Genomic DNA, 13983 nt, shown 5'->3' with positions numbered 1-13983 from the left:
GAGAACAGAAAGAAATAAGCAAAGGCTGCTTTCAATAGCAATTACATGTAAAAATAATGTTAAAACTATTAAAGTTAAGTTATATTGAAAAGTAGGTGAAATTATATTTTTGGGTTTATGTCTCCTTTAAAAAATTTAATCTGATTAGTGTATATGTATTTCACTCGCCTCGACTACACACATACATTTTATTTAGAACACCAAGCAAGCTTTTTTTTGCTTTTATTACTTGCCTGTCAGGTTAAAATCCCACTTACAACTACAGTTTATTCCTCTGATCATTGCTGCAGATTATTTTAACAAGCTAATAATGAGAACTAAATGCCAGAATTAGTCCCAATGTGCTTAATTTGGGAAGAAAAACCTCAATCTATGAAACATGGTATTCCTTGAAGATATTAAAAAGATATACTATCTAACATAAGTAGCAGTGGAAACAATGGTGAAATAAAATCCATTACTTATAAGTAGCATGTCTTAACTCTCTTCCCATATTAGTTTGCATCCCTAGAGTTTATCTAATACTAAGTTATATAGTGTACATTTCTGGAATTCATACTTTTATCTAAATCCTGCTGCAGCTAGTAGATGATGCTGGGAGTTTGCTGGGCACCTTTTTTCCAACATGATTAAATGAAGCATTCCATTAAAGGAGATCTTACCCAAAAACCCAGAGTGATTCCCCCAATCACTTTTGCAATTAAAATTAATTTTCTGTTAATGGTTTTTAAGAAATTAGCAGCTTTAGACAGTTTATATTTTTAGCTCAACTGCTCTCTTTTAAGGTTATAGTGTCAGCAAACTTATCTATGCACTTCTTAATAACCTAAGGGTTGCTGAATCTCTGACAATCAGAGAGCTGTCGAGCTGAAAGCCTGGCATTAGAAGTCTACAACTGCTAAACGAATATATTAGCAGTCTAAAACAGATGTATTTTACTACCAAAAAAAATTGCAAAACTGCTCAGGGAAGCACTCTGACATCAATTCATTTAAGTTTAGTTTCCATTTCTAAAAAGTGTTTGACATCACTAATGTTTAAACTGAAAACATTTGTTGAACAATGTATTTTGCCCTTTATACTCAAAGGGGTCCATCTGATTCTGGACCCTGGAGGAAACAAAAACGTACAGTCCTACCCTAACAATGGTCCAGGGTTTACTCTTTGACTGTGTTAATGTAATCACTGAGAATTTTACTTTAAACTTTTCTTAAAATAATTTGGTTGAAATGAATTAATACCTTACACATGAGTTTGCTTTCCATTTTTTTTAAGTACAGAACTGTCGGAGGGGGGGAACACTTAGTTTTATGCATTTGTTTTGTCAGACCTAGTGCTCACTGTCCATTGTTGCCTATGAATGTGCATCAGCTGCTATTAAGAATTAATTTGCCACACTGTTATGTGTAAGCAGAGAAATGGCTGGGAAATGCTGTTAATAAGCACCAAGCATTGATTATTCGAGAAAAACCTTATGTTTTATGTCTGCTATTCTTGCATTAGCCTTTTTAGTGGCTTCCCCTCTGCCCTGAGTTGTGTCACCTATCTGTTAAATGTGAGATTGGCTTCACCGCCTACGTGATGCGTTCAGTTTCAGAGTCTTGGAATTAGCTTCAGATATGAGTTTTCTCCTAGGAATCTAGCACTGGCTTATTCAGCACAATATCTTTAATATTGTAAAATAACCCTAGATGAGAGTATCTCAGTGACACAGGGTAAGAAAAATGGCCTAGTAATACTTCATTTATATCTTTTGCATGCACCATCAAACATTTTTCCAGTGTAGCCCTATCAAAGTATTGACAATTTTTGATTTATATACTGTAAAGTATAATTAGCAGCTGGATTTTAATTAGGCTATCTGCGTGCTTAATTGTGTGATGTTTATTTACAAAATTGCATATGCTGCCAAAATACCCTTCAATGAATTTGTTTCACTATGTCATTTTTGAGCAAGATTCAAACAGAGGATGTCAGTGCATAAAGCTACAGAGGGCTGGATGTTCATATGCACACAAGAAACATTGCCCTTTGTGAGCATAGCAAGAAATACACAGCTGGAAAAAAAAGTGTGGAGGTTGGGGTAACCTGAAAGAAGAAAAAGATAACGAGTGACCTACCAGATTTGACTGAAATTTTGGGGAGTCCCCCTATTTTTCCCACACCCCACCTGGATGCCTAATGCAACAGCCTCATCTACCACTTCCCGTTTATCGTGAATGTTAAACCCCACCATTAACAAAATACTGAAATAGCCCATGCCAAAGTCATGCAAAGAGCTTGTGTAGGGGTGGCAGAAAGTCCACTGGTTGTACGTCCCTGATATGAAAACTTCAAATATTTTACAATAGTTACCCAATGTGATAATTTCAACTTTTGCCAATATTCTATTCTGGAACAGGACACATATCTGGCCACTTTTACTTTAGATGTGAGAACGGGATTCAGAAATGGCAATCACCTAAAACTCCATACATAACAGATGTGTACCCATCCAACACACAACTTCTGAAACTGTTTCTTTTTCTGGACAGCAACTAAAAACAACCACGGAAATCAGTCAGTTTTAGTCTATTGGACCAAAGACACATGATGTAAATGATTTAAGCTATTCATGGAAATATGTATGAGAGGAAGCCATTTAAAGCATAGTGTATTGTTATTGCAAATGTCTGTTCAACAGCAGCCTGTCCTCGCTTGTATTCCCAAGCCGTGCTCATCTATTATCTTGCTTAATACTCTGCACTGTGGTGGCTCAGTGAGAACGCTCTAAATCCCATTCTCATAGGCACGCTGCAGGGGCATTATAATGATGGTATAACAGAAACATACAAGTATGTGCAGGTCACTTTCTTACATTCAAGCATTTGCTGCAATCATTCTTTAGTGAATACACAAAGGCAGCAGCAGGAAGGAGAAATAAGCAGAAACTGATACAATCCAGTACAGGCAGGATGAGGGTCTCCCACCTGTGTGGGCTACTGTTAAACTGGATGCCTGTGATACAGCATTTTCCAAAAAAACACTAAGTGTGTGAGAGTTGTGTAAATAGAAAAAGACAAGAGGTCCTCTGCATTCAATTCATTACCAATCAGTGAGACACTTTATGTAATTTAAAAAATGCCCTCCCCCATACCTCCCAACATTTTGGAAGTAAAAAGAGGGACAAAAAAAATGTTTCCGCATATAGTGCAGCAATTTTTTGACCACACCCCTTTCTGTGGCCACACCCCCTAATTACCATGTTTGTTTTACAAAATTTGGCAGGTTATGAAACTTCGAAAATATTTCTCCATATCTAAACTGTGTTTTTGTGTCTCAAAATTGTTACAAAGTATCTTATTTGCACCTGTTAGGTGTTCTGGGCTCTCTGCTAAAAGCCAATTGAGTGAGAAACTTTGTTTCTTTTTCTGGCTGTTCAGTGCAGAGAAAAGAGGGACTTTCCAGTACAAATGAGGGACTGCGGGTTGAGCTGTCAAAAGAGGGACTGTCCCTTCGAAAAAGGGACAGTTGGGAGGTATGCTCCCCTTTTTTAGTAGCTTAATGCAAAAAATGTATCAATGTTCTTAATACATTTGTAATGGGTGGAGCGCAGAGGGCCGCTTGTGTTTTTCTGTATGAATTTTGTTGAACCCCCGCTTAATTGTTTAAAAACTAGTGCATAACTTTCCCTTTTTTGCTAATATGAAGCATAACAGTCACCATCTTGTCCTGCTACTTTCATTTTGCCCAGCTGCTTTCATTTTGTCCTGCTGCACATACTATCCAACAATCTTCCTACCAACCCACTGTCTATGGGTCCCTGGACAGCCACCTATTAATCAGATGTCCAGCTATTGATTAATGCAACAGCTACAATCAGATAGATTGCAAAATGCAAGCAGTGGGTAGTGTGAATTGTAGTTTACCAACATCTAAAGGGTTTAAGTTGCCAATGTATTTGAATAAACACAAATCAAGTTAACAAAATGCTAACTTTTCTTCTTATTCTTATGTTTATGACCTAACCTTAATAAACACGCTCCACTTTAATTATAAACTGCCCTAAATATAACCCTACCTTGTGTCACACCTAGTACATTAAAGGCATCTCATAAATAGCAAAATAATACTTAATTCACATCTGTGAAACGATAACTGATAATTTAGCTGCATAAATGTCCAACCAACATACACCACACTTAGATGTGGGCTCTTAAGACTTTCCTATACCTGGCATTTAGTACACAAGTCCCAAGTTTAAGGAGAACCGGCTTTTCCAGACTGGGCAGAAAGCAATAAAAGAGCTCATTTTGCAATACTAAGGGCACCTCTCTGTACAACATCTCAGCAAAATGCCTTCCACAGTTTAAATCTATCAACGTGCAGAGTAATATTTTTCATTCCCCATGGCACTCCAAAAGGTTAAGAGAAACAGCAGCCGCCTTGCATCTTAAAGATTTCAAATGCCATTTGTTATGCACTCATCAAGTGCAGCAAGATCAGGGTCAGACCAAATGTCCATTACATTATGCAGCATTAAAGGACTCAGGAGCAGTACCTCCAACCTGTTGCTCAGCAGCGGCTGCTGAGCTACAAACCCTAACATCTTCTGCAACTGTAAAGAAAGCTTGAGGGTGACAAACAACAAAAGAAGTAGGAAAAGAGTAGTCAGCACATCCAAAGTTTTCTTTGGAGATGGTGCCTGTTCTACAATGGACACTTCCCATTGGCAAACTGTGTAGTAGAAGATTGAACAGCACCACCAACTCTTCAAACGGTTAAAAAGTCTTTATTTATGCTTTTGTGGGCATTACCGCAACTTTCAGGCTATGCAGCCTTTTATCAAGCTTGATAAAAGGCCGCATGACCTGAAACTTTGCGGTGATGCCCACAAAAGCATAAATAAAGGCTTTTTAACCATTTGAAGAGTTACTAGAACAACAAAAGAAGGAAAACTGCAGGTTCCCAATCAGGTTGCAGTTGACACTGTATAACCATGGATATCATTTTATACAGTTCAGGACAATAATATGATATTTTGAGCTTGATCTTCTATTTAAGGAAGAATGGTCTAGCCTAAAGAAGCATGGACCTCTTTTGTAGGATGATATGAATATGTAAGCATCAGCTTAGCACACTGAACAACTCCAAGTGATACCTGATCACCTGCTGTCTTCCTAAATATCTGTCGGCAGAGCAAGGCCTGAAGTGGGGAGGAGGGTGAGTGGGGTGATTACTACTTGTACTCACCTCAGGAAGGGGCATTCCATTGATGATGAGGTCAGGCTGTGGAGGGCTCTGGTTCGTGAAGGTGTGGTGGTAAACGTGGTTGGACCCTGCATTCCTTGTGTTTTGATTTTCCACATTAAGAAAGGTGCTGTCTGAACGCCTACACCCAAGCGGGAGGGTCTGCTGGTGGTAGTCAAAGTAGTTTAGGGATGAAGTAAGGGAGGAACAGCTCACCACGTTCATTTTATCTGTTTCTTCTACATCTCGGGGCACCAGGCGGATGTCATTCTTGCTGATTTTTTTCTTTTTGTTGGACTTCTTTTGGTGGCCGTATGAATATTCTGCTATTCTGCAAAACAACATTAATAGAATACAAGAGCATGCAGATTTTATCATGCATTTAAAGTGACACAGTTCATTAAAAAATCCAGATATCCCACCATGATTACCTGCCACAGAAAGCCTTATATGCATGGCATTATAATCAAGCAATAATATCAATATAAACAGTCCCTATTGTCCTATACCGATGTGAGTTGGTTTGTACTAGATTTTTCATGGTGTTTCAGCAAACCTTACAGTGGTCTCCCAATTCCACATATGGGCACTGAAAGACCTTAGTAAGGGTGTGGTGAGACGCACAATGGAGTGTTTTGGAGGAACTTAACTTTTAACCGGCAGAATTCAGAATATATCCAAAAACAGCTATAATTACATTCATTATAGAATCAAATACCAACCAGCAGGTTGATTTGTGGAGACTAGAGACTTTCTCCTAAAGACTGCTGTGACTATAACCGAGCGCCAATCTGTCTGACTACATTAAAAGAACATTCCAGCATAATATTGAATTTCCATTCATTTTATGAGCATTCTAATCATGTTACAGCTTAATTGAATGTAATAAAGGGAAAAAGGATACATATACAATTAACCAAGCTAGTCAGATAGACCTCTCTAATTCTCTCAAGTGCTCTAATGGAATCTTTATATTTTACTAGCCTCAGAACAAGCTTTTTTCCTGTTGCATATAAATATATACAGTATTAGCGTATGTATGTGTTAATAATGTCAATCAGCTGAAAAGAAAAAATGTTGGAGGAAATAAGGAAGTGCCTTTTCCTCCAAGACAAAAAAACAGACATTTAAAAAACAGACCATGGACCTATGAAGCCATTTGAGAGAAGACCTAATGAGAGGGCAACACCTTTACATACCCTCATTCTCCTGATGCAGCACTACACAAACACAAGCAGGGTGACTCTGTGAAATCTTAAAACTTGAGCCTGTGTCTTTGGTTCCTTTTAAACAATGTACTGCATCTTGTATTCATATCAGCCTTGGGGAATGACATTCCTTTTCTCCCTAAACTTCTAGCTTTTCATAGGGTCATATACCAAGACTCTTAAAAAGGAAAATTAAACTCATAAATATAAATACTGATTTTTTTTTTCTCCAGATTCAGATTTGCTAGATTTGCTTTTAATTAAACATTGCATGACCAGGGGCTTTTCCACTGACAAGGGGGCCTTTCTAGTGGTGGAATAGTACAGCAACATATTACTGACGTGAAAGGGCAAAAGTAGCAGTGTACTTTTGCTGGAATGGTCTCTATCTTATGGGGTTAATGCTGGCATGACTTTCCGATGACAATCTGCCTGCAGTGCTGCTGACCCACAGTGATCCGAATAAATGAGGACCGTGATCTGCAATTGCAAGTGTCAAATGAAACTTAAATAAAAAAATAATGATATTTTCACCATGACAGGAATAAAATCACAGAATTAAATAGCAGGTTTTGGTACAGGAGACATAAAAAAAGACACTAAGCTCCCAGGTAATGAATATATATATATATATATATATATATATATATATATATATATATATATATATATATATATATATATATATATATATATATATATATATATATATACTGGAGGATGAAAATGAATTGCAATGGCAATCAATCACATGCTATATTTTTTTTATTTATTTTTTTTCGAAAAATCTCGCCCAATAGTACACTTTTCACAGAAAAGGTTGTGATGTTATTTCAGAGAGTGAACTCCGTGCATGATTTGCCTGAGATTCTTGTCTAAGCAGTAAATGCAGAGAATACATACAACCCCCCCATCCCACACTTCTATATCAGAAAAAAAATTGCAATTTTCTGCTTTCTGCATACTGAATATCTGTGATGGTGACAGAATGTGCTTCTGCTACAGTGACATCATTTCAGCTCTGCGGTGAGCCGAGTGTATTTGGACAGAGGCAGATGTGTGCACGGCTGGTTGAAAAACAGTTCATTCTTTGACTTATTGCATCTGCAGGTTGAATGAATATCTTATTTCAACCCCCATGAGCATGAGATTGCCTCTCACTTAATGGTTAATCACTGGGCCTGTTAATTTACTGGGAAATCTGGATATGGCAAATTACCACTTCCCTATACACTTCCTACAAGGATGTCAGTTTTATCAGGATAGATAGTTCGATAGATGATAGATAGACAGACCACAGATAGAGAGAGAGAGAGAGAGAGAGAGAGAGAGAGAGAGAGAGAGAGAGAGAGAGAGAGAGAGAGAGAGAGAGAGAGAGAGAGATTGATAGATAGATAGATAGATAGATAGATAGATAGATAGATAGATAGATAGATAGATAGATAGATAGAATTAAATATTAGAAAATAGCTATTACATTTAAAGCTGAAATGACAAAATAGCCTTCCCCATTCCAGTAGGACTTGCTTTTTTGTGATGTAAATTCAGTACTCAGCAAGTGAACCCAAAGGGAGGCATTTCAATTCCTCCAAGACCTACATTTTTATATTTTCGATTACCTTAAATAAAATCACTGTCTATCTAAATCTCAGCAAAATCTTATGTTTTATTCCCCCCCCCCTTCCTCCTGTGGTATGAATGAAAGATGAAAATGAGAGAGGGCATGGTTTCCCTAACCAGTAACAGGATTAATCCATTTATGAGGCACTGCAGCTGCCCCTGTAGGGGATCTGATTGATATTCATGTGCAGTTAGCATTGGTCGACTAAACTTTTTTGTTGGTGCTGATAATATCGAGGAGGAAACAGCACTTGTATCCCTGTTTCCTATGCACAACATTGCCTGCTTGCCTGAGCAATTAGCAGCTACACGGCACAGCCTGGTGACAGATACACTTTCATTCCTTAAACTGCTGCACTTGCAGCTTGCCAGTGATATAAATAAGTACTTGAAAATCTCCCATAAAATCATTTTAAAAAAGTGATTCAATAAATGGCTGCATTTCTTTCAACTGTGGCTATGCCTCCTACTATTTAGTCAAAGGATTGGGGGAAAGCTTTTTTTTATTTTGTAAGGCTAATGGTTTTAATTGAAATATATATATATTCCACAGATTCAAATACATGTATGGAAATACAGAAATCATGATGTTTTCATTTAATTCTGTGTTCTTTTAAAATCCACCTCTGATTCAAGAATAAGTTCATTCTGAAATGAACATTACTAGTGTGTGCAGTGACACCAGCTGGTTAATTTTGGGATTGCGCCACATTACTCGTTCTTTTCACAGCTCTACTTCATTGACTATCTGCTCACTGACATGAAATGGTCTTTTTGCACTGAGGACACCTGCAGGATTCTGTCCCCTTCCCCTGACAGGGCCCCTGCATGTAATTTGTTAGTATGTGAAAGAACACAAAGACCTATTTTTAACAGCAATGGAGTAGCACACTCTAAAGAGAAATACACTTGTTATCAACACTTTATGGGAGTTTTGGCATCTATGATTAACACCATCAATGCCAAACTGATTTCTGTATACACAATCTCACTGGAACTTAGCACGTTGCATACTATTTTAATAATATACTTATTGCTGTATCCAGAATGCCATTCTTCTATCGTTAGGAACACTACAACATAGGGGTATTTAAGGGGGGCATCAAATACAAGTCTACAATAACACCATAAAAGAAAGTATTTACCTGCAATTGTATGTCCTTATTTCCTTGTTGTCTCTCTTGCATTTCACTGCCACAAAAATCATGGTGACAAAAAGAATTGCAGCAATGGATCCCAAGGCAATAATAAAAATCAAAGATAAATTAACAGATCCTGTGGACTCCTGGGCATCCAAGGCTGGGGACAGATAGATAAGAATCAAGGCAGATGCTGAAAGGGATGGTTTTCCATGATCGTGCGCCACCACAATCAATTCATAAGTTGTCTTGGAATTTTCCCCAAAAGTTCTGGTGGTCCTAATCTCCCCATTGACCTGATCAATCTCAAAAAAGCCTCTGTCCCCTTCGGAAATCTCATAGGAAAGCCTTCCATTCTCTCCTTCATCATAATCATCGGCTTTTACCATAGTCACAAAGTTACCCACACCTGCATTCCTGGGAATATACACCTCAGAGGTCCCATTGACAAGAGGTGGAGCAGTGATCACTGGAGTGTTATCATTTACATCCACCACTATGACCCTGACAGTCACGTTGCTCTGGAGTGATGGATTACCTCCATCCTTTGCTAGAATTTTAAATTCAAAGGCTTTTGTTTGCTCATGATTGAAAGATCTCAGGGCATAAATGTCTCCCGAGGTTGGGTTGATGGACACATAGGTAAACACTGGCATATCTCTCACTTGGGATGGAACAAGTTGGTAGGACACACTGCCATTTAAGCCCAGGTCAGGGTCTCTGGCTGAAACAGACAACAGGTAAGCCCCAGGGGTGTTGTTTTCAGAGACAATCACCTGATAGAATGTTTTAGAGAAGTGAGGGTGGTTGTCATTCTCATCTGTAATTCTCACCGTGAATGACTTTGTAGACTGCAAGGATGGGTTGCCACTGTCTTTGGCCTGGATGGTTAGATTGTACTGATCCCTCTGTTCTCTGTCTAGCCTGCCATCTACTAATATGGTAGAAAAGCTCTCATATTCCTGCAACCGGAAAGGCACACTGCCCAGCAGCTTACACAGAACCCTTCCATTTATCCCAGAATCCTTGTCTGAGACCCTAACCAGAGCTATAACATACCCAGGGGGGGCATTCTCACTCACTTCTACTATCTCACTGTTGACTGAAAGCAAATTAATGACTGGTACATTGTCATTCACGTCCAGGACATTCACAGTTACTTTACAGTGGGCAGGGATGGAATTGGGTCCCAGATCCTTGGCTTGGACATCGATTTCATACACATGGCCTTCCTCATAATCTATAGCTCCACTGACAGTTATCACACCAGTCTTGGGGTCTATTTTGAAAAGCTCCCTGGTTTTGTCTGACACATAGCTATTAAAAGAGTAGACTATCTCCCCATTGGTGCCTTCATCGGGGTCTGTGGCATTGAGATCAATAACCACGGTGTTAAGAGCAGAGTTTTCAGGAACATTTACTGTGTAAGCAGCCTCCTCGAACAACGGGTTGTTGTCATTAGAATCTATCACTTTGATATTTAGTTCCACAGTTCCAAAATTGGAGGGATCCCCTCCATCCAGGGCTGTGATAATGTAGTTGTAGTGAGACTGGGTCTCCCTGTCCAAGGCTTTCTCTACTACCAGTTCAGCAAATCTTGACCCATCACCCCTTGTCTTTATCTCTAAGACAAATAAATCATTGGGGGTAATCTCATAGGTCTGCACCCCATAATTACCAGAATCAGGATCATAGGCACTCTCTAGAGGAATTCTGGTCCCAGGACTTGCTGTTTCCGAGATCTCCAAGTCAATCTGGTCAGTAGGAAAACTAGGGGCGTTGTCATTGAGATCCTTGATCTCAACTTTAATAACACAAATCTCCATGGAGTTGGACATGACCTCCAGTCCGATGACACACTTGGGGCTCTGCCTGCATAGCATGTCCCTGTCTATCTTCTGCTTGGTCACTAGCAAACCTGCTGCATTGATGTCCACCAAATGGGGAGCTGAGTTAGAGACCACTCTGAAGGCAGGCTGCCTGGGGTCCAGCACAAAGCCAGCATCTTTAGCATCCTTAGCTACATTGGCAATTACAGTGCCTGCTCTCTGCTCCTCTTCCACAGTGTATTTCAAGTTGATCAGAGCTCGAGATCGAGTCCAGGACACTACCAATAAAAGCAGAATGTGCAACAAATCCATCTCCCTGTTCAGCCACAACCACATAGTAGAAGGGACAAGGGGTCGCTTGCAGGACTACAGACGGAGGCAAACAGTACAAATAAGAATCCACAGTCATACAAACTCTCACTTTGTCAGCTGAAATGGATGGGGATTGGGGAAACATGCAGAGTTGAAGTTGACCAGTCCATGCACAGGGATGCTATTGAAGCTCTACCTTGGGTGAAAAGCAATGGGATGCCACAGTCAGTACCCAGGGCAGATACCTGCTCTGCAGGCGCAACGTCTCAGCGAGCAGCAGCAACTGCAGCGATCAGCACGCACCGGTTGAGCACTTTAAACGTGTCCTCATGGCGTGTAGTCATTCCCTTCTTCTACTTATACCTGGGCTGCCCGGAATCATGTCACACAGTCTGTATGGAGGAAATTAGCCCTTTCATGGGTGGATCCATTGAAATCCTGGCAAAATATAAAATAAAGGTGTCCTTTAAAATGATGAATGTAGTCAGGGATTAGTGTGAGCAGCATTCATTCATGTGTGCAATGCACAGTGCCCACCACCGGCTGCTTTCATCTGCAATTGTGCATCTGCCAGGAAAATGCCATGGTCCACCTTGCTGGGTACTGAGGGGCAGAGCAGGCGGGATGCTGTGGGGCTTCTGTGGCTTCTGAAGCTGCTGATAGATCCTTTAGCGATGCAATGGCACAAGTCATATATGTATAGAGAGAGAGTCAGTAGCTCCAAATCATGCCCAACAAGAAAAAGTGCTCCCTCCCAGGCACCCCCTGATTTCAGTAGCAAGAGACAAGAAAAAAGAAAATAATCACCTTCCCAGGTCCAGTGTACAACAAGACATGTTTCAAAGGAAATATCAATGAAGTAGTTTAGAATCCACTGCGAAAAGGGAAATAATCGGATGGCGGATAGGCGCAGGTTCAGTGTAGCCTGCAAGTATTCCTCTCCCTCGCTGGATGATGTGCCTTTCCTTGCTGGTATTAGCGCTGCTGCTGAGTCCCACGACTGCTGCCTATCGCTTGGTTGCTGCAAACTACTGGCTGTGCACTGAGTGAATCCAGCGAGAGGGAGAGACACGGGAGGGGGGGGGGAGTGCTAAATTGGAAGCTACTCCAGGCTCTAACCAATCACAGCGCGCCAGGGGGAGGGGGTGACTCTGATTGGGGATGGGGAGCTTCAAATTTCCAACAAGGGTTGAGAAAGTTCCCCAGTCAGCAGCCATGGAGCTGCAGAGAGGAGGTGTCCGTGGTGCTGCTACTGCTGCTTCTACACGGGATTATTCTCTGCATTGCGCCCGATCGGCCTCTTCAGCTCATTGCACCCTGCCAGAGTAGCCCCCTGAGCTTCCCTCATCCACCTGTGCGGCTGTAGCCTTGGGCAATCGGACTTAGGGCGCTACAGCAGGAGGAGAACAGCGCCGGCTGGTTATCCCTATTTTCTTATAGGACTCCCTTTATTACACTAAGCGCCGCGCTGAGAGTTGAATGGAGATTTAATGGCAAAAGCTGCCTTTGTCCCCATGCCCTTGAAGAGAAAGGGAGAGCCGGGCAGCGGTAGGTTGGAGGTAGGTGGCTGCCGCCGCTGTGTCGTTGTCGCAGGTCGGTGCCCCTGAATCGAGCGACCGAATTGAGCCAGATCATCAGCTCGATGTAAACGGCTGGGATAGGAGCTCTTAGCCAGTGGCTGATGCGCTGACAGCAGTGTTGTCCCTGTTAATGCAGGTCACCACCAAGTGCTAAAACTCTTTATTTATAGAGCGCGCAGCCATCCATCATGGGAAAGCGCAATCAGCCCGACCCGCAGCCCGGCGCACTGACTCTACCTGCGGCTCCTGCTACAATAGGGTTAGGTTACACTAGTATATCTCCCATTACTCCCCGTTCCTGGGAACCATGCACCTAATCTGCTGGTTAACCCTACCGGGCAAAGTTACTGCCAATCAAAATCACTAAAAACAACAAGTAAAGCTGCTTGTAGTTCCCCAATATCCAAAAGAACCCTATTACCTCTTACTACGGTGCACAATCATATACACACGTAAGAACAGATGCTATAAAATATTGTACATTTATCTATAGATATAATAATTCATCAACTGGGTATCGTTCTACTTTTCCTATACAATCATATTCCAACTTGCAGCCAATTTGCGGCGCCCAGTGTATATATATGTGTATAAAAAACTATACATACATCAGTCCAACTTATTTAACCCAGAACACTGTTTCCAATGATGATGTGGCACCGGTCAGAAGCTTTCCTCACCCATGTGCCCCCTGGGCTCACCCACATATTAGCCACGACAGAGACAGATCCATATGTAGTGCTAGTGATTAGAGAAGATGTCTGTATTGTATATGCGATCCCGTTGCGGCTGCAGGTTTATTAAAGTGCAGAGATGAAAGGACAACGTGTCCCATTATTTAAAAGCAAAGCCCCTTTTATAGGAAATCAATGGTAATGGGTTAACGTTAAGATGCGCCGCGAGTAATGTTCCACAGAAAGATGTGCTAGTGACAGGGGAGACAGGGAAGGGCAGTGGAACAGCGCTGATGGTGCCGTTGAATAGAGAGGGGGATGGGAGGGGGCTGGTACCTAGATCAGCTTTCTCCGCTTCTACACACACAACCCCGACTGGAGGTTCATGAACT

At 41.0% G+C, this 13983-nt stretch overlaps 1 protein-coding gene across 2 annotated transcripts in view; it reads right to left on the bottom strand.

Moving 5' to 3' along the window:
• LOC108700113 (protocadherin-19) overlaps nucleotides 1–12412 on the bottom strand; it is a 125051-nt gene extending 112639 nt beyond the window's left edge. Inside the window, exons 1-3 of one of the 2 annotated variants that reach the window (XM_018232995.2) lie at nucleotides 12145–12412; nucleotides 9203–11775; nucleotides 5233–5560 (exon numbers count right to left, since the gene is read on the bottom strand). In XM_018232995.2, coding sequence (XP_018088484.1) covers nucleotides 5233–5560; nucleotides 9203–11361 — 2487 coding nt within the window. In that variant the 5' untranslated portion in view covers nucleotides 11362–11775; nucleotides 12145–12412. Of the gene's footprint in view, nucleotides 1–5232; nucleotides 5561–9202 lie in introns of both variants that reach the window. The other variant, XM_018232996.2, reaches the window with a different exon arrangement.
• Between the last annotated feature and the right edge of the window lie 1571 nt (nucleotides 12413–13983).

Source organism: Xenopus laevis, chromosome 8S (assembly GCF_017654675.1).
Source record: "Xenopus laevis strain J_2021 chromosome 8S, Xenopus_laevis_v10.1, whole genome shotgun sequence".
NCBI lineage: Eukaryota > Metazoa > Chordata > Amphibia > Anura > Pipidae > Xenopus > Xenopus laevis.
The sequence above is the reverse complement of the archived record's forward strand: the minus strand, read 5'-3'. Positions and strand labels throughout refer to the sequence as shown.